The sequence below is a fragment of the Cataglyphis hispanica genome, chromosome 7 (assembly GCF_021464435.1).
Source record: "Cataglyphis hispanica isolate Lineage 1 chromosome 7, ULB_Chis1_1.0, whole genome shotgun sequence".
Classification (NCBI taxonomy): Eukaryota; Metazoa; Arthropoda; class Insecta; order Hymenoptera; family Formicidae; genus Cataglyphis; species Cataglyphis hispanica.
Window position 1 is genome coordinate 2,846,218 of NC_065960.1, and position 20,576 is coordinate 2,866,793.

Sequence of the window (20,576 nt, forward strand, 5' to 3'; positions counted from 1 at the left end):
AAGCTTTTCTATGAAAGTACAATAGACATCTGACCTGAGATGGAAATATTTTCCGGCATTCCGAAGTCTCGACAAACCGGATTTAAAGGGACGCTTTGAAATTTTACCTGATCCCTTCATTGCTCATCCGGTGTCTAACGTAAATCGCGCATAGACGGCACTGGAACGCAGGTGCATCCCCGTTGTATCTGTACAGGTAGAATATTTTTAAAGATCACCTCTGGCGAACAAGCATAAAGAAGTAACACCTGCCGCGCGGTACAGTCTGTGAAATTGACGAGCGTCAATTATTTACATATCTTAAAAAAAATTACAAAGAAAAGATGTAAGCTTTGATAAGGCAGATTGATTTGAAAAATTTAAACTTGCAAACTCTTGTAATTTTCATTTCAAATCGTTTACTCCAAATAGCTTCTTATCGCAAAAAAAGAAAAACGTGAGAAAAGTTATTGATTTGTGCTGTTACATGTTCTAATATATATATATATATATATATATATATATATATATATATATATATATATATATATTACTGAATAATCATTTACTGTATGTGCGATTATAGGTGTGTTAGTAACGAGCGAAGGAAATGACTTTTCTTTTCATCGACACAAAATGCATTGATGGAAATTACGTGTATCGTGTTTCTACTTGCATGCTAATGTTCTCTCATTCGTTGAGAGATCAGTGTTTTCCGCTGAAAAGTCTCTCAGACGACCGGAAAGTCCCATGGGAAACTACGATTAATTACTGCGAACTAGTTGTAAAGACCGAGGTCGCATGTTAAACACGTACTGGCGAAAAAAGAATTAGAAAATCCATCATCAGATAATATAAGAATGGGTAACTATTAAAAAAATTTATTACAATTCTGAAACACTCGTAATCTCCCGGAATCTTATCAAAAAAAAACTTTAGTATAATATAAATTTATATTGATTTCTTTTAATTTTTACTTCTATTTGCTTTGAAACTTGTATGCTCTAATAAATAAGCGATAGAATACACACGCAAGAATGAACTATAATCTAGCTTCGAAATTCATATTTTCTAAATAAAAGTTATACAATTATACAAATCCGTAGCATAATATAACATGATATCTATCAGCATCGATCCTTTTCAACGTAGCTATTAAATCGCGGGACCCTACCTGTCGACCTCTGGTCTCGCAACCTCCCACGACTTCGAAACTTTCGTTTCAACCCTTTCCCTTTGCTGCTCGAGCGAACCAATCGGAAGATCGTTGCACGTTCCCGCGTCAGGGTCTTACCGGACCCGATATCGTCTACAATCGCTTCATGTTCCACGAGGGAACGCCATATTGTTAGTATGCGATTTTGATACGAGTTACACATATCGGGGTTCACGTGATAAGCGATAAATGTTGAAACATTGGCTCAATAATTCATACGAAATGAGAGAATTGATATTTATAAATTCGCAACAAAAATCGTGAATCTTAAATCGAACAAGATTTAACAACTAATTCTAATGTGATTTCCAGATACTCGAAAGTTATACAATCATAATCAAAAGGATTAAGAGTGAAGAAAGAAAAATATCTATTATCTGACATTTGCGATAAACATTAAGAGTGAAAAAATGAAGAGAGAAAAAGAAATTTAAAAATTTAATTTAAATTTTAGACATAACAAGAAGAGACATTGTATGCATTCGCAAGTTGCATACATCTACGAGTTTCACGTTGGTCCAGTCGAATGAGTACGGCACTGGGCATCCCGTGAAATGCGGCCCAGCGGCGAGAAAAACGGGGATCCGGCCCGTGTTGGCCGTCGAGCGAGCGAAAGCATCACTGGGCATTACCAGTCCGGTGTTCGGAGTACAGTGACGGCAGTCGTCTCGTGGCGATCGGTAAGACTCTTTTGGAGAACGTAAAACATCACGACGATTGGACTTGAGGCCCCAGACACACCTAAAACTTAAACTCGGGCGGTGCATAGTTGACAGTGCGAACGACTGACAATGCGGAATGCGCATTTTCTGAGAGATTACGAATCTGGAAGTGTAGGGGAGCACAGGCGGGAAGCCAGGTGAAATGACGACGACTACAAGTCGAGGACACGTCGTGAGTTAGCGGGCTTCCCGCCATCTACTCTCGGCGCCGCCAGAATGACAGCTACGTGGGTTTGAACTCAACAATTAGCGTCTGTCGAAGTTAGAGTGGCACATTTGAATCGATTGACAAGATAAGGCGTGTTTGTTCTTTTCGCGAGCCAAGGCGAAATATTTGTGACATGTGATCATGCTGATAAAAAAAAATTAATATAATCTTATATTTCTTTGCGATGTTATATATCAAAGCAGAGATAAAGAAAAATGTTATGCTAATAGACGAAAATTAATTTAATTCCTTGCCTTTTCTTTTAGTATACACTGAGAAATATATTTCTTTTGACGGAAAACACGTGAATTGGTTTAATTCGTGCTTTATGGAAATTTATAAATTCAAGAAAAGAAAATAGAGGAGAGACATGTGAATATTACAAGAAGAGAGAATTGATATAAAATCTGTGTCTCGCGCCTGAGATCTACTAAAGCGAAGGGCATCGAAGTCGGAGAGAGACGTGAAGGGGACATGTAATAGAGGAGAATCGGTGTTACTCGTGGCATTGCGCTGGGGATTAGTGTACGAGAGACTGGTATGTCGATTGTAAGCAGCATAAGCTTAAGTTGAACGTGAAGGCCGTGATTGTGACGAGAGTGACGCTGACGCATGGATTGTATATCGTAAGACGAGAGTAGATTCAAAAGTGAATAGTTTTCAAAATAAATAGGGTAAATGTATTCACATCAAATATATCGTTCGATCTTTTAAATCGTTTCACTTTAAAATATCTAAGACAGATGATAATTTCGTTTGATTTGTGCGATAAATAATTCTGAGATAATGTGATTTTATATAATTTTTCCTAATAACATTTTTCTAAAATGAATGGTGAAAAACTCATAATTAGTTAATTTTTTGTAAAATATGGATGAGTGATGGCGTAATCCCGTAAATTCGCAAAAGCGAATAGTGTCAATTTTTTTCATCTCCAGTTAATTGTCGGATAAAGTTATTTGGGAAATAATTGCTTCTCTGCCTTTTCTTGGATTACGAGACTGTCTCTATTGCGGATAGAAAGCTAATGTTTGCTAACTGACGCCAAGAGAAATTGGATATAACTGATTGTAAGTCATAACGGATCTCGCTAGACTAGAATTACGGAAGATGAAAGAATCCTTCGTGAGAGAATTCTCTGTTGCGTCGCAAGCACGCAACAGTTAGGCGCTATTGGCAGGTGCACTTGGAACAAGAAGCGCGGGAAAGAAGACGAGAAGAAGGCAAAGAGAAGGCCAAAGAAACGAAGAAGAAGAACCCAGAAAATCGGCCGTTGAGAGAATAGCGCGCGTAGGGCCACCTACGGCGATAAAGCGAGGCCCGGAAGACGTGGAGGGAACAACGTATGTATCGCGCGGGGCCGGTCGCGCAGACCGGGCCCGCCGTTGCTCGTGAGAGATCGCGCGCTGACCCAGATTTTGGCGGGTCGAACCGGCGCGAAGAGACTGCGACGGACTTTCTGAAATGGGACACGGCGCAGCCTGGAGCTAAATTAGCCGCGATGTCCAATAAGAGTAAGTCCCAGCCGCAGCAGCAGCAACAGCCGCAACACCAGCAGCAGCAGCAGCATCATCCTTCGCACGTGATTAAGTCAGTGGACCAGTTGCCGCCGCGCTATCAACCCCCGCCGCAACCCACCAGCGGCATCCTGAAGAATCATCTTCATTTCGCCAACGGAATTACGTCGGCGCCAAACTCGGCCCAGGTCGGCAGCAGTCAAGGTCCGGGCGCGGCCTTGAACCATCAACAGAGCACGCAACTACGCACGTTACCGCCACCATCGACCTTGCAACATCATCCGCAACAGCAGCAGCATCAACCACAACAACTGACGCAATCACAACAACAAGTACAACAGCAAGCGCCGAAAGATGCACAGAGCAAGTACTCGCCGAGGATAGAGCATCATCATCATCATTCGCAACCGGGTAATGCACTAATTGCTGCTGCATCGGTGGCAACGTCTAAGAGCCAGCAGCAACAACAGCAGCCTCCAACTTACTTCCAACAAACTAAGCTTGGTCAAAGCTCATACTTGCCACCTAGTAGTCAATATCCCGCGGTGAACAGTGGCCAGAGTGCGCCGATTAGGCAGAGAATCAGCGACGACGAATTTCTGCGACTTGGCCCTGTGGAGATGCTCAAGTTTGTACGAAAGACTGAGAGTGACATCGCTAGGCTCGCTGCCGAGCAGAATCGCCAGATACAAAGCTTGGTGAGTTCTTTTGCCAAATTTTCTGGTAGCGTAAATGATTGAATTAATCAAATCACAATTGGAAAGTTAACGAGTCGTGCTAAACAAGAAAATTTAATTTGGTCAAAAAATCTATTATAAAAATATAGTTTGATACAAATAGATAACGCAGGCTAAATAATTATTAATTATTAATTTCACTTATTTTATTGTTATTTCAGAACCTCGTTTTTCTATTAATATTTTTTAATTAGTAATAAATTGTTATAAATAATAAAATTAGTAATAAATTAGTAATAAGTTGAATGAGATGAATCCAGTTCTATTAACTTTGTAGATAACTGATGATGCAACTAAATCTTTTTTACTTTTTTATATCTTGTTATCACCACAAATCATTACATCAATAAAATCACGATATACCGTAACATTTCGTTATATTTTCCGGATGCGAAATGTGGTTCGCTGACCTTGAAATCGTTAGCGCGTCATATGGAAGTTTTTGAGAGGCTCTTGTAGGTCATGCAGATCGAAACGACATAATTTCAAGCAGTCACGCGTATGTGAGATAAGCCGTAAATAATCGTAGGGACAATCGGTTTCCTTTAGCCGGTAAAATATTGGCTTTATCGAAATGCGTAATCGGAATTGGTCACGCATTGCTCATACACACGTGAAAGACTTTTTTCGACACAATCGGTACATACCGCAGCGCGAATACGTCATCCGCGTGAGATCATTGACTCCGTTATTTTTCTGGCAACAGACACATCGACTAATAATACAAAAGATATTCGGCTGAATTAAAAGATGTATCAATATTATGTGAACAAAAAAATATATATATATATATATACATATATATTTTTTTTTTAATTTTATTTTGTATTTATTATTACATTTTTTTGATTTTATTATATATATAAATAAAATAATTTATAAATATAGAGAACTTGTTAATTGTATTCAAATAGTTCAAAATTTATGATTAGAGTTTATCTATACATTTTTATGCAATTTGAAGTTATTGTTTATTCCTAATAAAAAATGGGAATATTGCAACAGAGTTTTTGTATATTTGAATTTATATAAATCTATTTTTTTACTTACACATTGTTCGTGAAAATAAAATTTTACCATCGGATTTATCGAAAATTCTGACTTTAAGGAATATAAAGCGAGCGTGGCTTGATAATGCTATCTACTTTTCAGTTGAACGAGCTGCGGGCGCTCAAGGAGGCCAACCAAAGACTGAACGATGATAATCAGGAACTGCGCGATCTCTGTTGCTTTTTAGACGACGATCGACAAAAGGGTCGTAAGCTAGCGAGAGAGTGGCAGAGGTTCGGCCGATATACAGTAAGCGTTATGCGACAAGAGGTCTCGGCCTATCAGAACAAGTTGCGTCAACTGGATAACAAACAGCAGGAGTTGATTAAGGACAATTTGGAACTCAAAGAGTTGTGCCTATATCTCGATGAAGAACGCGGTGGAGGTCAAAGGGATGACGGCGATGGATCGAGTTCGAGCACAAACGCCGAGGAGACCGCGCTGCCGAGGCCAAGGCATACTTCCACATTTAACGGTAAAATATAGTAAAAAGAAATAACTGACCTCTCTCTTTCTCTCTCGTAAATAAGCGAAAACCATTTTTAACGCGAAAGTCTACGCTCAAATAAAAAACATAATAATTTTGTTGCACAATTATATAATTTCTATAAATTATATAATTATATAATTTCTATAAAATTATATATGTATTATGGGAAAGAAAATCATTGGTTTTGCGTCATAATATTAATTTGACATTATAAATATACATTATACGTAAGTGAAATTTAAATATTAAATGTACTTATAATCGTCAAATAATATGATATTTTGTACATACTGTATGTGGAAGATATGATTCGACAATTTTCTTGCATTCTGGAATGATTGCGAATTTCTTGCAGACCAAACGATGCAATATGTAAGGAGTTTAGAGCAACGAGTGAAGCAGTTGGAGGAAGACAAGAGTGTTCTCCAAGCTCGTGCGCAAGGTTGGGAAATACCACCTGGTGAAGTTTGGGACAGTTCTGCGAGCCCGAACGACAATACTCACGGCTTAGGAAGCCGACCGGAAGCCGTAGTACGCGCTCTTCAGGTTCTTGAAGTCAGAGAACAACTGGAAAGAGAAGAAGGTCATGATGGAGAGAAAGCGCTAGTTAGAGAAATGTGCAATGTAAGTAAATATCATGGGACCACTGAATTGACTTCAATGAACGCATAATTTTCAAGACCTAATCTTTAATTTTATATTTCTAGAAAAAAATCTTTGAAAAAATATTAAGAGAATTAAAATTAAAATCTCTCTCTTCTTTAAAATCTAATTATTTTGTACGATTTTTATATTCTAGAATTTGTCCGAAAGAATCTTCCGCGTGATACGTTCGTTACGATGTATTACGATATTTATGATTAATCTTTACTCTTCAGGTTGTATGGCGAAAATTGGAGGAGGGTCCGCAAGCAAGGCATTAATGATCCTATCGATAAGACGATTAACTGTTAACTTTCGAATATTACTAATACAAAGCGATAAGATCTAACACGTCTGAGACGTAACATTAGTATTATAGTTAGTAAAGGACAAATATTATATAACAAATATAATATTTATGTGTAGATTTTTGTATGTGTGTGTACAATCTCAGTATGAAAATATGATAGTATCTATTATATTTATACAAACGTAGCGTGTCGTTAACTTGTCCAGATTGACTGTTAATAAAATATTTTTATTATACAACGTTTACGATTTATTCTCTACATTATCCCCCTCCTCCCCTTGCCCTTTTTCCTTTCCTCTTTTAATTATAAAGAGCAAAATTTAGTTTCAAAATTAGGTTTACAGCATTTTCGAAATATCTATTTTATGCGTAACTTCGGAATTGACAGAGATATCGATAAGGCGTAAGGTCAATTTAGCATCCATCTTTTTTACATTCGTCAGATAGCGTTTGCTTAAAGACGCTTTTCACGAAAAGACATCCCCTTGACAGAGTTCACGCAAGTTGAATACGCAAGAGCGAGTGTTTGTATATTTCTATTTTTATCTCGTCAAAGGATTTGTCCTCTCAATGGTACTGGCGATGGAGATTGCCCTACATTCACATCCCTGCTTTTCGCTATGCTACTCTATACCGCCGCATCAATGCAAGGCAATTAGGATATTCTCCAATCTAGCTCCGATCAATTTTATTACTATTTATTGTTAGTATCGTGTAAACTTAAAACCATCTTGGAATTCAAATTTTACGTAATTCGTCAAAGAAATGATATTAATATTTTATATTTAACACGAAAAAATCAAATTATCTAATATCAAATTTTTTTTCATCAAATACATTATCTATATACGTACATTTTAAAGAGAAGATGTTCTCTCAGATTGTGCTTCTCTCACACATTCTTGTATTTATTCGTAAATTCTTCTCGGCCCCTGAGCTTGCGCCACCCACTTCGGATGAAGAACAGCGGTGGGGATCGCGTGCAGCAGCCGCCGGCTGTCGGAAAGATGAGAGTCGCCGGTGATGTGCTTGTGCGGAGGCCTCGCGGAGGACAACGCCAGGATCATCCTCCTCGCTGTTGTCCTGGCAGCGTACATGCTCGCAGGCGCGGCTCTCTTTCAAAGGCTAGAGAGTGATCTTGAGATACGGCAGGTATAGAATTGTTGTGTTGTACATGTGTATCTTCGCAAAAAAATTATTCTTATTTGCTCGTTATAATATTTTTTTATGAGGAACAATTACAGGTTGAAAAAATATGCGTTCTTTATTTTTTAGATAAAAAGATATTAATATAAGCCTTTTTTTCTTTTTATGTTCAAAATATGAATTAGCGATTTAAAGATACAGCAGAGACTTTATTTAATATTAATTCATACCAGACGCGAATCAATGAATTGTGTGTGTATTTTTGTAACATCTGATCAATGTGTGGAGATATACTTTTATCAAATTTGTCAAATTTACGATGAATCATCTGTTTATTTTAATTTTTCTATCGATATTTTCGGGGCGGGGGTATAGGCGGCAGAATTTTGGCGGGTATATCACGCATTTCGAAGGCACCACTTGCGAGGTAGTCCCTTGGCCCTGCAGAGATTGCACGAATTGTTGTACGCTTACGGCAACGCTTCCGCCACCGGCATCATCAACAAGAGACGCCGCTGGGACTTTCCTGGCAGTTTTCATTTCGTAGGCACCATAGTCTCTACGATCGGTAAGAAATGAAACATACATAATATATCGTGTTTGGAATACTACCACTAGTCATCCGCATCCACATCTGTGACTGAGATATCGGGGTCACTAGGATTTGTGTCGCGTGTGTCCTGCGCTTTGCATTCTTTCGGTTCCCTGTTCTAAGAAATTGCATGAAAAGATCGTTTTTAATGAGAACGATATCTATTTCAGTGATTTAATTTTACATTCTAGATTTTAACATCTGTAAAAGCAAAATTTTTTATATTAGAATTATTATTATTAATCCGTATAATTTTTTATTTTTTTTTTATTAAAGCAAATTTAAATTCTTCGAGTGCAAAGATGATTTTGCGATGTATATAAGTATTTATATAAAATAAAGAAAAATTGTCGAGATGATCGCATTCTTCAGTAAAACTCTTGATAATGATGTTAAATAAAGGGATAAAGGTCGTCGGCCGGCGTATGCATGAGAATGTACTTCTGTGAATTCCGGAATGCTAATATCTCGCGACCTAGTCTCGCACTCTCCACAGGCCTGGTTGTCCCTTGGTCGTTCCGATCTCTCTATACATATCCACACATGTCTCATATAGTCCCGTTTCTAAAATGAAAGAAGTTGATGATACTAAAGTAATTTTGCAGGATACGGAAGCACTGCGCCCCAGACGACGGCCGGCAAAGCGGCAGTCGTTCTTTATGGTTTCTTCGGTTGTTCCGGTAATAATACAAATATATATCAAGTGATAAAAATATTTAACGTAAAATATTAAAAAAAAAAATTCAACAATCAAATTCATTAAAAAAGTAATCTCTACTCTTAATAAAGGGGAAAATTGGCAGATAAATTCTACTCTTAACATTAAAATAAGACTTTAAAACATTTTCTATCGTGCAAAAAATAAATTTTGAAAATCTGAAAGTTATTTAATTATAAAATTATAAATATGAATAATTTAGGTGGCATACTGTTCTTCAATCTCTTCCTGGAAAGAATCATCACTTTCCTGGCGTGGATTTTACGCAGCTGGCACGTACGTCGATTGAGGAGACGTCTTCGCAAGACTATATTAGCGTCTCGACGGATTTCTAAGTCAATGAACACTCCAAAAAGATCATCTTTACCGGACATTCTCGACGACGACGACAATCACGTGGATCTGGATCAATGGAAACCGAGTGTATATGGGGTCATGCTCTATTTGTCCGCGGTTTCCTGCATCATCGCCAGTTGCGCCGCCGCGCTTTATGCATCGCTGGAAGACTGGGATTACTTTGATGCATTGTACTTTGCTTTCATCAGCTTCACCACCATCGGGTTCGGCGATTTCGTTAGCACGCAAAAACCAAACTATCCTCACGTACATTGGTACGTTGTGAAACTTTCTCGTCGAATTAATAAGATCAATTTTGTATGAATTTATTGTGGCGCGCAATTAAAATTTTGCATAAATGTTAGATTTTTTCCTAATAAAATTTTAAAGATATTATTAGTTCTTGAAAGAAAATTGCAAATTATTAAAAATAAGAAGATTTTTGTCAATAAAGTTCTATGCGTGTAAACAAATTTTATTCTTTTTTACGCGCATTTACGCAGGTACAGATTTGCGAACTTCATCTTCCTAGTGGTGGGATGTTGCTGCATATATTCCCTGTTGAATGTCACGTCAATCGTGATAAAACAGGGCCTGAATTATGTGATACACAAGTTGCAATATGGTAATCGGGACGTGGCGGCACCGTATCTACCAAGACGACAGTCTTCAGTATCGACCATATACTACTCGAAGAGGAGGCCGACGACAAGATTCGTTGGCAGGGATTCAATCAGAGCAGAGGATAATTCGGAGACGCCTCGCAGAATGTCCGGCGAATTGATCTCCATGAAGGATTTCCTGTCCGCCAATAAAGTCTCCCTAGCTGTTATGCAAAAACAGCTTTACGACGCCGCGCAGAAGCAAAGAGGCGCCGGATCGCTCGCCACTACGCCAAATCATCAGATGCTGAGACCTGGTGCGGTGGGTCCACTCGCAATCGCCAGTGAAAAATTTGAAAGTAAAAGCACGATAAATAGATAGGTATAATCGTGACAAAAAAGTAATGGCTATAAAAATGTATATACAAGGTGTCCTATGTAAGATACAGAATGATATTATTGTATTTCTTCTTAAAGCTTGTGTTTTAGAGGAATGATAATATCGGTCTATATCCAATCTATATATAAGACATCCTGTACAAATACATACGTATATGATAACGCATACCTGTATCAAATATATTTTTCACAATGTGTTTGGCAATTAATAATTTTGAGAGCAATGATAGTGTGCTGATTATAGCAAAATATAACATAATAAAAAATAATTAGTAACATTATATAAAGTCCCAATATTAAGATTTCTTATAAGAAATTTGTCGATATCAAGTATTTGTTAATGCCTCAAAATTATTAATATATAAATTAATGTTGTTTTTGGTTATTTTTGATATTTTGAATATTTGTTCCAATAATTTCTTTACATCCAATCTTTGGGTGGTTTTACGGTGTCGCAGAACTCATAGATGTCCAACGTAATCGTAATAAATGATGCATTCGTTGTATCGCTCATCGAATAATTTTATTTAAGTCATGTTTATAGTACAATCCTCCATGTACTCAACGACATCGACAACATGCAATCTTCTGTTTCCTTGTAATTGCGATAATGTATGCCGTATGTATACATCGTGTAAAATAAATTCAACATCGTCGTTTCTCATCGATAAATTTTTCCGAGTGTGAAAATCATTCGTGCGGATTTTATTTACGACATACATCAACCAGATAGGTTTACCACAGGTTGTATGAAAAGACACAATTATCCGAACTCAGACGTTGCGGAATACACAATCTTGAACAATCGTTGCAAATACCTGTAGTGTGCTTACGTATGCGTAACGCGTGGCCAGGTATACACAGCTTAAAATATACGTACGTTACTTCTGTTGCTCGTAAAATTACGAGAACGAAAGTTCCTTTGGCTACGTAACTACAGTACCGTGTGTTGATAAACCGACATCTCGAGCCGGCCATTCTCAAACAGGCTCAGTTATGATGCTAGATTTATATGTGGATGAAATTGGCGATTACGAAATGATTACGTGAAAATAGTATGTTTCGGTGAAGAGATCTAAAGCGCGTATTTTACTTGTACATTATTCTAAAATGAGAACGTGGACGTAAGCATTTACGATGAAATTGGAATTACGAGAGAAAGAGCAAAAGTGAAATGGACGATTTCTTGCAGAGATTTGCAAGTTTTCACGTAATCTACAGACAATCGCTCGCCATTAATGAAGCCAAATACGTTGCGAACAATGATTTTTAATATTACTCATCCGTACAATCGTACGGAAGAAATCACGCTGATCTAAAACACAGTGGTCTCGTTCGCTGCCAAATTTAAGCCGGGCTTAAATATCGTTTTCTTAAACTTGACGCTTAAATTTGGTCCATCTAATTCACACTCGAATGACATCGGATTTTATAAGCTTGGTATAAGATTTTAAAAGTAAAACTACCAGGCCTAGTGTAAAGGACGTGTCGATAGTACCAGGACTTGTTCTACCTTTTTTTTTCTCTTTTTTTCTTTATGATATTCTTAATATTTCAAGAAGAAATCTCTCAACAATTGTATGAGACTACAATGTTCTCCGTCACAATACACTCATTGGTTTCCAGTCAACGTTTTTAGGCAGTTTTTTTTCCCGAGAGGTTCGGTATTCTTAAAACTGCGTGCTCTTTCCAACAAATCTGCTATTTATCATCGGTAACTGTCGTTAATGTCAACCGATCAACGTACAACCAACAAAACAGCGCCGAGTGTTTCGCACCGACGCTGACAAAGCCCAAAATCTTTTCGGGCGACATGCCTCACCGCTTCATTATCGGGCAGCATCGATCCCGATTTGGTAACGGTACCAAAAAAAACAGCCTGCCTCGGCTGCATACAAAGATCGCGAGATTCATATCTCATTAAATTGACAACGCTCATCCTCCGTATTGAGGATGCTACGCTTCTCCTCAACGTATATCCCGCATACGCACAAATTGTTGGCCGACCATCTCCAGACCACCATTACCTATCAGATCAACGTCGTTCGTGATTTTAATTATTTTTTGTTTGAGAAAATCCCCGTTTATGTCGCATCCTTGTATGTAATTGGATATTACAAAGTTGTTATCGTTTAGCGCGGGTGGTTGATTTTGATTTTGCGGTGGCCGGTTCCGCGATCGCGGTATTTGATCCGCCGGTTCCATTAAATGGGCATGTTTCTTGCGTTGATGTTGCAAGAGTTTCGCCTTGAATTACAATTTACATATTCTAATTTTTTCCCGATTTTATCAATTAGCAAATATACAGTGAAAAAACTTACCTTACTGGCGTACTGTTTGTGACACCATTGACAACCTTGAGGACTAGTTGTGACACTGCCCACTGTTTGGCTAAAGCTCGGATTCGGCAGTCCCGAGAATTCCGATTCCTTTTGTCGGTTACTAGGTGGTAAAGCCGCACCTGGATGATTCTTCATAATATGCGCTTTACGCTTACTGCTACTTTTGTAAACCTTGAAAGAAAAATACGTAATATTTATTTAAAATGATAATTTTATTTTTACACGCAAAAATACGAATTTGTGTGATTAAACCTTGTCGCAATACTGGCAGTAATAGTCTCTGGTTTGCCGTAGAATAGGTAAGTTCAATTCTGGTACAGATTCTGGAGCGACGTCGGGATGCCGTTTCGCTAAATGATTTACCAGCATTCCTCTTCGTTTGAAACCCACTAGACATTGATGGCATTTATAAATGAAGCGATTGTAATCGTTCGGATTTACCTGCCAAGCAAAAAATTGTACAAATAAACAATGAAGAAAATATACACACATATTATCACATTTTTGCTTTGACATACCTTTGGCACAAATTTCTTTGTCTGGTTGTTCTGTGTCATTTGTTCTCCATTAACTGTTTGAGAGTGGTGTATTTTAGTCATATGTTCCTTCAATTTATCTTTTCTTTTGAAACGCTTACCACAGTTGGCACAATGAAATTCTCTGTGTAAATAAAAATTAATCAGATTTTTATTAATGCTATTAATATAATTGACGTAAAATGAAAAAATTATAGAAGTGTTGTACCTATGATCAGAATGTTTCAGCAAATGCATTCGCAATTTATCAACCGTCGGAAAACGTTTTGCACAATGCTGACATTTGTGTTTTCTTTCGCAATGATGTGCCCGAATGTGTTTGCGAATAACTGAATACTTGATAAATGTTCGCTGGCAGTGGAGACAGCTGAATATACCATCTTGATTTCTATGTGTCTCAACATGATCCTTCAACATTGTACCTTGGCGAAAAAGCTGTCTGCACATTGGGCACTCAAAGACTTGCTTATTTTCTGCAAATTCAAACCGTTATAATACAATTCTTAATTAAATCCCCATTAAATAACTTATTTAGAATAACTTATTACTTAGATAATAAACTTATGGAGATAATAGATTTATTACCTTTATGTGTTTTCAAATGACCAGACAACGCAGAGTTATTCATAAATCGTTTCAAGCAGATACTGCATGGCAGTGGCTTTTGGTCCTCAGCACCATGCGCCAAGCAGTGCTGTTGTAATCGTATCTTTGTAGCAAAACGTTTATAACACATTGAACACTTGTATGTACTTAGAGGAGTTAATCTTTTCGTTTTGGGTGGTGCCGATCGTCCATGTTGAGATACGTGATTCACCAATTCACTTTGCTTCTGGAATTCCAATCCACATTGTGGACATATGGTCGTTTGATTCTCTACTTTAATATCATTGGAAGAATGAACAACTGTGTGTAAGTTAAGCAGATTCGGTTTTCTGAAAATCAGGTTACACACAGAACATTTCCATTCCTTGTTATACTTGTTGTCCTGCCGTGAATTTTCCTTTTCTTTCATATTTCTGCCACAAAACATTTTTACACGTCGATTGTTACAAGAACTGCCATCCAAACGCGGCCATATAGAAACTTGGTTAGTAACCTCTATAAAAAAAAAGATTTGCATTAATTAATATTTTAGAATAATGTAATATATAATATTTCTATATTCACAATCTTGTATACCTTTTTCATCTGGTTTAAGTATTGGCAAATTTCTGCGACTTGCATAGTCTGTACTAGGGCCTGCCTTTAATTCTTCTTTTGGCGAAATATTTCTATTAGTCAAAAATATTATTCCGTCCTTTTGCTGACAAATGATTAAATTTTGCTCTTTATATGTTAGGGCAGGCCGCACAAACCGCATCCAGTTTGAAGTATCTGAAAAAATACAATAACAATTCAAAAATTCACTATCTTATCAACAGATGCAATAGATTATTACTTACTTTCGTTTGAAACATCTACTTGCAACAATTCACCACTCTGAGTTTCATAGAGTAGCGGTAAAGCATTTTTGAAGGGTGAGCCGTCATAAGCGCACAATACACCTTCTATAGGTCCAAATTGTGTGCGCCTTCGAATATTACGTTTTGCAAAGACTCCATAGGTTACACCATCTGCTGTAGCTTGTGAAGTAGATAATTTATTTAATGAAAGATATGATCCTGGCAGTGTTGCTACAGCACGCGATGGTACTGGTTGATCTGCGATTGTGCACACATCATTTAAATTACAACTGTCGTCTTTGGTGCAATTATTGTCATACTCGTCGCACCCTATAAAAATGGATGTCCATTAAATAAAAAATATAATGAAAAGTATAATGAAATAAAAAGATCAAAACTATCTATTAATACAAGTATATATGTGTAATTAAAATAATCTTAAATAATTTATATGATACTTACACAAATTCTTTTTATCTGTTATATGCCGTTTTGATCTTCTTACATCTTTCTTCTCAATTGGTTTCTTCTTCTCGCTAGGTGATATGTTCCTAGTGATTTGTTGAATTTCTTTATCACACTCTGGCATAATAAGATTGTTATTTTCTTTGTTTGCATCTTCTATTACAGATGATAAAGCAACATGACTGTTTTCTATCTCCATATTTTGATTTTTAAATGTGTTGATAACATTTATTTGATCATCTTGCATGACTAAGAAATCTCTAGTCAGAGTAAAATCTGCACCTGATATTCCTGTTAGCATTAAGGGAGTTGCTGAAGATTCCAACTCAGATGTAGTTTCTGTAAGTATTATAAAATAATCAAATAACCATGAAAATATCTACAATTATTTTATTCTATAAATAGATTATTTCCTACCTTGCATTAATATCAATTCGCTACTAACACTTGATACCAGCTCCTCTTCATTTCCATTGCCAACAAAGTCTGTGGTAGCATCTGTTTGAGGTACAACTTGAGCATCGATCGGATGGGTCAACTGAGTCACATAATTGATACTCGTTCTTATATTTGGTTCAGGCTGGGATATTAAGGGAGAGGATGGACCTTGAAGCACAACAACAGAGTTGTGGAAAGGAGAAGAAGGTAGTTGGACTGGTGTAGGAGAGTACCTAGCGGCAGAACTCATATTTGGATCAAGTGGACTGACGCGATGCTCGAACTCGGATAGAGGTGAGGCTGCTCTTGGAGAGAGAGAAATTTGTTCGTATGTGGGAAATAGACGGGATTGATCTTCCACATATTCCACCTGATAATAAAATGATATTTTATAGGAACAATTTTATAGGAATTCATATCGACATTATAACTCGTCACCAAAGATTACTCACTGTCAAAAACAAAAGCCTGTTATTCAATTTTTTCGGTTGTTCACACAAGGATGAAGCGAAAGCGTGATCAATAGGCCAATTCACTGAGGTGTCAGCTCCCTTGTCGATGCTGGATATCTCGAAAGACTCGGCAGGGGCCCCCTCAGGAGGGCCCCTTGGATCCATTTTACGTCTTGTATCGCACCAGAGAAGTCTGATATTTTGTCGCCTGTGCCTATATTAAAATGACATTTGACATATCTGTATGAGAGATTGACAGACTAGAAGACCAAACTGTGTTAACTGCCACACTGCAATTCGGTATTTCGAAATTAACGCGAGGAGGGGACGAAATCATCACGCGAGAAACAGGTGTTCGTGGGACGCGTCTCCATTGATTTAAAGTCTTCGGGAAGACTTACCAGCCTCAATATACAGGTTGCAAAGTCGATGCACCTCTCACTTTGTGATGCACCTGCTGCTGCCAGCTGCTGCAGCAGCACTAACACTGGTCCGTCAACAATCGACGATGTCAATTCTCGAATCACGATTGACTACCGTTAAAACAGCGGGAAATTTTAAAATTCCAATTGAAACTTTTAGATTGTATAATTATTTTACAAATATGTAAGTTATATATATATATTTATGCATTATGTTATTATTACATTGCAAATATTGAATAACTAAAAAGTCAATATTACTTATATAAATTTGTTTTATTTTTTAAAATAACAAGTTATGAAATTTAATATTTTTATGTTAAAACTTAAAGTTACAACATGCATAATATAATGTTTGAGTATATTGCTAATTTAAAAAAATAATTTAGATTATTTTATTTATTGCAACAAAAATAATGTTGCATTGTGTACATTAATAATATTCATATAGTAGCATTTTGTTCTCCCTAACTCTCATTTTTACTTGTCTTTCGTTATCGTCAAACTCATGAATGGGGGTTGGGACATTCACACTTGGGGTTGGGGAACTGAAACTTACCTTAACAACAGAAACAGACACGCATAAACAAGACGCTAGCACAGTTCACGTATGAATTGATCGATGTAGACTTGCATGATAATTATTATATTAATAGTAAAAATCATTTCAAGATCATTTGACAAACATGGTGCAATTTGACGAAGTGAATAAGATAATGGACGAGATGATGAAAGTGACGATTTTCAAGTCGTCCGAAAAACGTCGAATGCTGGAAGACGACAGAAAAGCTTTTCCAGATCCAAATTTAATTATGGATGCAAGACATCGAATATTTCGCGAGAATTTCACCAGTTTTCAAACAAAGTCTTCTATACTAGCAGAGGCTCGAAAGTATGTGTGCGTGCTTTTCAATTTAATATACAATTTATAAATATTTCTAATTTTTTTTTTAATGATTTTATCGCGCTTTATTCAATTTTATTATCATAGACAAATAAAATTATGTACATAATATGTATATAAATATATTCACATAATTTATTAATAAATCAAACGGATATTAATATGCTCGTTGCAGATTATTAACCGAGGAAAAAATGAAGGAATTGAAACTGAAGAAAGAACAGGCTTTTATAGAAAGAGAATTACATAAATTTGAGCAAAATTTGCAAAAATCTCGTCCTAAATTTTGCGGACCGTGCAGTAGAAAGACTATAGCTAGCTCAAATGACGAAAACTTTTGGAGAACATCTAGAGTTGAGGTAAAGAGTTGATAAATTAAGCGTTTTATATAATAGACATAATTTGTCTTCATAATTTTATTTGTTCGTCAATTTTTATCTTATGCTTAATTATTCAAGTTAAGAATATATTAATAAACGCGTAAAACAATTTTTAGCGGGTCCTTATTAATAAAAGGAAAAACAAAACAGCCGAGCAGAAGATGGAAAGAAAATCGGTTGGAAAGAAAATCAAACAGGCATTCGCGGAAGTTTCCTCCGTTGAATCGAAAGATGCTAAGCAATGTTCGAGTTTAAACAAGATCGAGGGAGTATCTTTCAGTAACATCAAGGTGACTATACGGGATAAATCAAATTATGAATCAGAAGATTATCGATTAAATATTCTGAGATCATGCTTCGAGGCTTTTCGTGAGAATGCACGGAATAAACGACGTCTTCGCGAGATCAAGATCAATATTCGAAACATCGCGTCCCGAAGAAATTTAAAATCATGTATCCGCGTATGGAGGACGCATGTGGAGAAAGCGAAGACTCGACGAAAACACGAGGCGGAAAATTCCGACGTCCGTAAAATCGAGACACTCATTGATACCATCACAAAAACGCAAAAGGAAATGACAAAGGTCCAAAGAACAAAATCCAAGGGATTTCTTCCGAATACGAGGGACGCTGAAGTAAGAAAAAAAATTCCTGCTAGGCCGTTCATCATCAAATCGCCAGCAAAGAATCAACTAAACGCTCAGAAAGAAATCATCCACAAGCAGAGAATGAGATTGGCTGAGCAGAGCAAGATAATCGAGGAACTGAAGCTGAAACAAATGCAAGAGGAAATAATGAAAGCTGGTGAAGAAACAATGAATGCAGCTAAGGAGACCTTGACGCATTGTGGTCAGCAAACTAGAAGAACTCTAATACAATTAATGAGACAAGCAGGCTACAGGTAGTCCTGTAATTATAAATTTCATGAAAACACAATTTAAGAAACATCTATAAATTCTTTATCTCAAAAAGATATAATTGCAGAACCAATTATAAAATTCCTAAGGCTTAAATTATATCTATTTAAATTAACTTTACATTTTATGTAAAATATACAATGTTTCTTTATCTTGAAACATAAAGATACGGATATTAGCTACTATTGCAATATTTAAATGAATCCGTTGATTATTATCTGGTTTCAATGATTTGTAAAATATAATCTTAAACATATCTTAAAAAGATGTACGTTCGAATCTAATTTTTAACATCACAATTATTTCGAAGCAAGTTACACAAACATACTTTGATATTTCTTTACATATTTTCCTTTAATTAATAGAGACAAGTCTTTAACTGCGCCGCTACGGGTGCCAAGTCCACCTAGATTTCTAGTAAGGATGGAAGCGCGGGCGGAAGCGAGGAGAAACAGAATAAAATTACGTGAAGAAGCACGGCAGAAGAAATTAGAAGACGAGAAGAGGAAAGTAGAAGCCGTCAGGAGAGAGGAGGAGCAAGAGAGGAGAAGATCGCAACAAGAGGTCAGATAATATGAGAGGTCAAACTATATTAATATCGTATACATTTAACTCTCACACAATTTCACCTTGCAGACAAAATTATATCTCTTGTGAGGGATACGCGTTTCTAGTAAATGTTATATTGTATAATAATAAACTACATACTGATACAATACTTTATATATTTTATACTTTATAAAGTACTTTTTATTTTCATTTATATCGCTTATACATTTTAGAAATGTACCCGCATTTAATTATATAAGATTTTATCCTCAGGCTTTGCGTGAAGCGAAAAGAATGCGTGAAGAGCGAGAACAGCAACGAACTTGCGAAATGGAAAGATATAGGAAACTGAATGCCATGGCAGAAGAATTTTATCGCAAGCATTTGTTGCGACGATATGTAATGAAACCATTTATCGCACTTATTGAAATAAAGAACAATTATATAAACAAAGCTGAGGACCACTACAAACGGTGCTTACTGCAAAAAGCATTCGTGAGATGGAAAATAGAAACAGAACGTCAAAGTCAAATTAAAACAGAGTTAGCTATATTATTATACAACAAAAATTTATCGTGGTATGCATTACAAAAGTGGAAGGAAATGGCGACAGAGGAGAGACGAAAAAAACAAGTGGCTAAAGACTTCTTTGACATGAAATTACAAAACAAATGTTTCAAACTATGGAAAATAAAAACTATGGAATATAAAGTTGAACGGTTAAAGATTGAACGTTTAGCTTTAGAACATTACGAAGAAAAATTGAAAACAAGATACTTCAATATGTGGAAAAAATATCTAAAAATAGTGCCAGATATCCTAGAAAGTGAACGAATAAAAAACACATGGCGGGAAATAGTGCAACAAGTAGTTCCGGACTTCGACCCCAGACAAAGAGGTGTAATGTTAGAAGATTAGCACCGAGATAATATAGATTTAAAGATAATACAATTTTTAATATAGATTTAAAGATAATATAGATTTTTAATACTGTACGACAATCGTTGGCCTCGTATCTGGATGAGAGTAGTCTTATTTCTAAATACACCTAAGATAAAGCAT

The 20,576-nt window shown here is 36.5% G+C and overlaps 4 protein-coding genes across 6 annotated transcripts; 3 read left to right on the top strand and 1 right to left on the bottom strand.

The window, feature by feature from the left end:
- Positions 1-131: 131 nt before the first annotated feature.
- On the top strand, positions 132-7,089 carry LOC126851107 (coiled-coil domain-containing protein 85C). 2 transcript variants are annotated; one of them, XM_050594711.1, is made up of 6 exons: positions 132-196; positions 566-843; positions 1,508-4,340; positions 5,532-5,904; positions 6,275-6,543; positions 6,798-7,089. In XM_050594711.1, exons 3-6 carry the CDS (start codon positions 3,471-3,473, stop codon positions 6,840-6,842), a joined length of 1,557 nt encoding a protein of 518 aa, XP_050450668.1. In that variant the 5' UTR covers positions 132-196; positions 566-843; positions 1,508-3,470; the 3' UTR covers positions 6,843-7,089. The 2 variants fall into 2 exon arrangements, with proteins under 2 accessions (XP_050450668.1, XP_050450667.1); XM_050594710.1 differs by lacking the exons at positions 132-196; positions 566-843 and having other exon boundaries at positions 1,376-4,340.
- Positions 7,090-7,827: 738 nt separating this feature from the next.
- LOC126851108 (potassium channel subfamily K member 13-like) lies at positions 7,828-11,035 on the top strand. The gene is made up of 5 exons (XM_050594712.1): positions 7,828-8,023; positions 8,393-8,585; positions 9,215-9,289; positions 9,530-9,938; positions 10,167-11,035. Exons 1-5 carry the CDS (start codon positions 7,895-7,897, stop codon positions 10,645-10,647), a joined length of 1,287 nt encoding a protein of 428 aa, XP_050450669.1. The 5' UTR covers positions 7,828-7,894; the 3' UTR covers positions 10,648-11,035.
- A 130-nt stretch (positions 11,036-11,165) lies between these two features.
- On the bottom strand, positions 11,166-16,837 carry LOC126851106 (PR domain zinc finger protein 10-like). Of its 2 annotated transcripts, XM_050594709.1 has the most exons (12): positions 16,744-16,837; positions 16,343-16,556; positions 15,870-16,260; positions 15,450-15,791; positions 14,988-15,317; positions 14,725-14,919; positions 14,128-14,643; positions 13,751-14,015; positions 13,525-13,666; positions 13,259-13,447; positions 12,986-13,177; positions 11,166-12,911 (listed from the first exon to the last, which is right to left on the bottom strand). In XM_050594709.1, exons 2-12 carry the CDS (start codon positions 16,505-16,507, stop codon positions 12,633-12,635), a joined length of 3,006 nt encoding a protein of 1,001 aa, XP_050450666.1. In that variant the 5' UTR covers positions 16,508-16,556; positions 16,744-16,837; the 3' UTR covers positions 11,166-12,632. The 2 variants fall into 2 exon arrangements, with proteins under 2 accessions (XP_050450666.1, XP_050450665.1); XM_050594708.1 differs by lacking the exon at positions 16,744-16,837 and having other exon boundaries at positions 16,343-16,715.
- A 97-nt stretch (positions 16,838-16,934) lies between these two features.
- Positions 16,935-20,490, top strand: LOC126850740 (trichohyalin-like). Its single transcript, XM_050594027.1, has 6 exons — positions 16,935-16,948; positions 17,437-17,656; positions 17,844-18,027; positions 18,165-18,949; positions 19,331-19,529; positions 19,788-20,490. The coding sequence occupies exons 2-6, from the start codon at positions 17,451-17,453 to the stop codon at positions 20,430-20,432; spliced, it is 2,019 nt and encodes a 672-aa protein (XP_050449984.1). The 5' UTR covers positions 16,935-16,948; positions 17,437-17,450; the 3' UTR covers positions 20,433-20,490.
- The last annotated feature ends 86 nt before the right edge of the window (positions 20,491-20,576 follow it).

Bases quoted from the DNA above. Each gene is read 5' to 3' on its own strand.
- LOC126851107 (XM_050594711.1), top strand. From the start codon at position 3,471: ATGTATCGCGCGGGGCCGGTCGCGCAGACCGGGCCCGCCGTTGCTCGT. The intron at 4,341-5,531 runs GTGAGTTCTTTT...TCTACTTTTCAG, and splicing joins ATCGCCAGATACAAAGCTTG to TTGAACGAGCTGCGGGCGCT. The intron at 6,544-6,797 runs GTAAGTAAATAT...TTTACTCTTCAG, and splicing joins TAGTTAGAGAAATGTGCAAT to GTTGTATGGCGAAAATTGGA.
- LOC126851108 (XM_050594712.1), top strand. From the start codon at position 7,895: ATGTGCTTGTGCGGAGGCCTCGCGGAGGACAACGCCAGGATCATCCTC. The intron at 8,586-9,214 runs GTAAGAAATGAA...GTAATTTTGCAG, and splicing joins CACCATAGTCTCTACGATCG to GATACGGAAGCACTGCGCCC. The intron at 9,290-9,529 runs GTAATAATACAA...TGAATAATTTAG, and splicing joins TGGTTTCTTCGGTTGTTCCG to GTGGCATACTGTTCTTCAAT.
- LOC126851106 (XM_050594709.1), bottom strand. From the start codon at position 16,507: ATGGATCCAAGGGGCCCTCCTGAGGGGGCCCCTGCCGAGTCTTTCGAG. The intron at 14,644-14,724 runs GTATACAAGATT...TTTTTTTTATAG, and splicing joins ACTTAAACCAGATGAAAAAG to AGGTTACTAACCAAGTTTCT. The intron at 12,912-12,985 runs GTAAGTTTTTTC...TTGTAATTCAAG, and splicing joins ACAAACAGTACGCCAGTAAG to GCGAAACTCTTGCAACATCA.
- LOC126850740 (XM_050594027.1), top strand. From the start codon at position 17,451: ATGGTGCAATTTGACGAAGTGAATAAGATAATGGACGAGATGATGAAA. The intron at 17,657-17,843 runs GTATGTGTGCGT...TGCTCGTTGCAG, and splicing joins ATACTAGCAGAGGCTCGAAA to ATTATTAACCGAGGAAAAAA. The intron at 19,530-19,787 runs GTCAGATAATAT...TTTTATCCTCAG, and splicing joins GGAGAAGATCGCAACAAGAG to GCTTTGCGTGAAGCGAAAAG.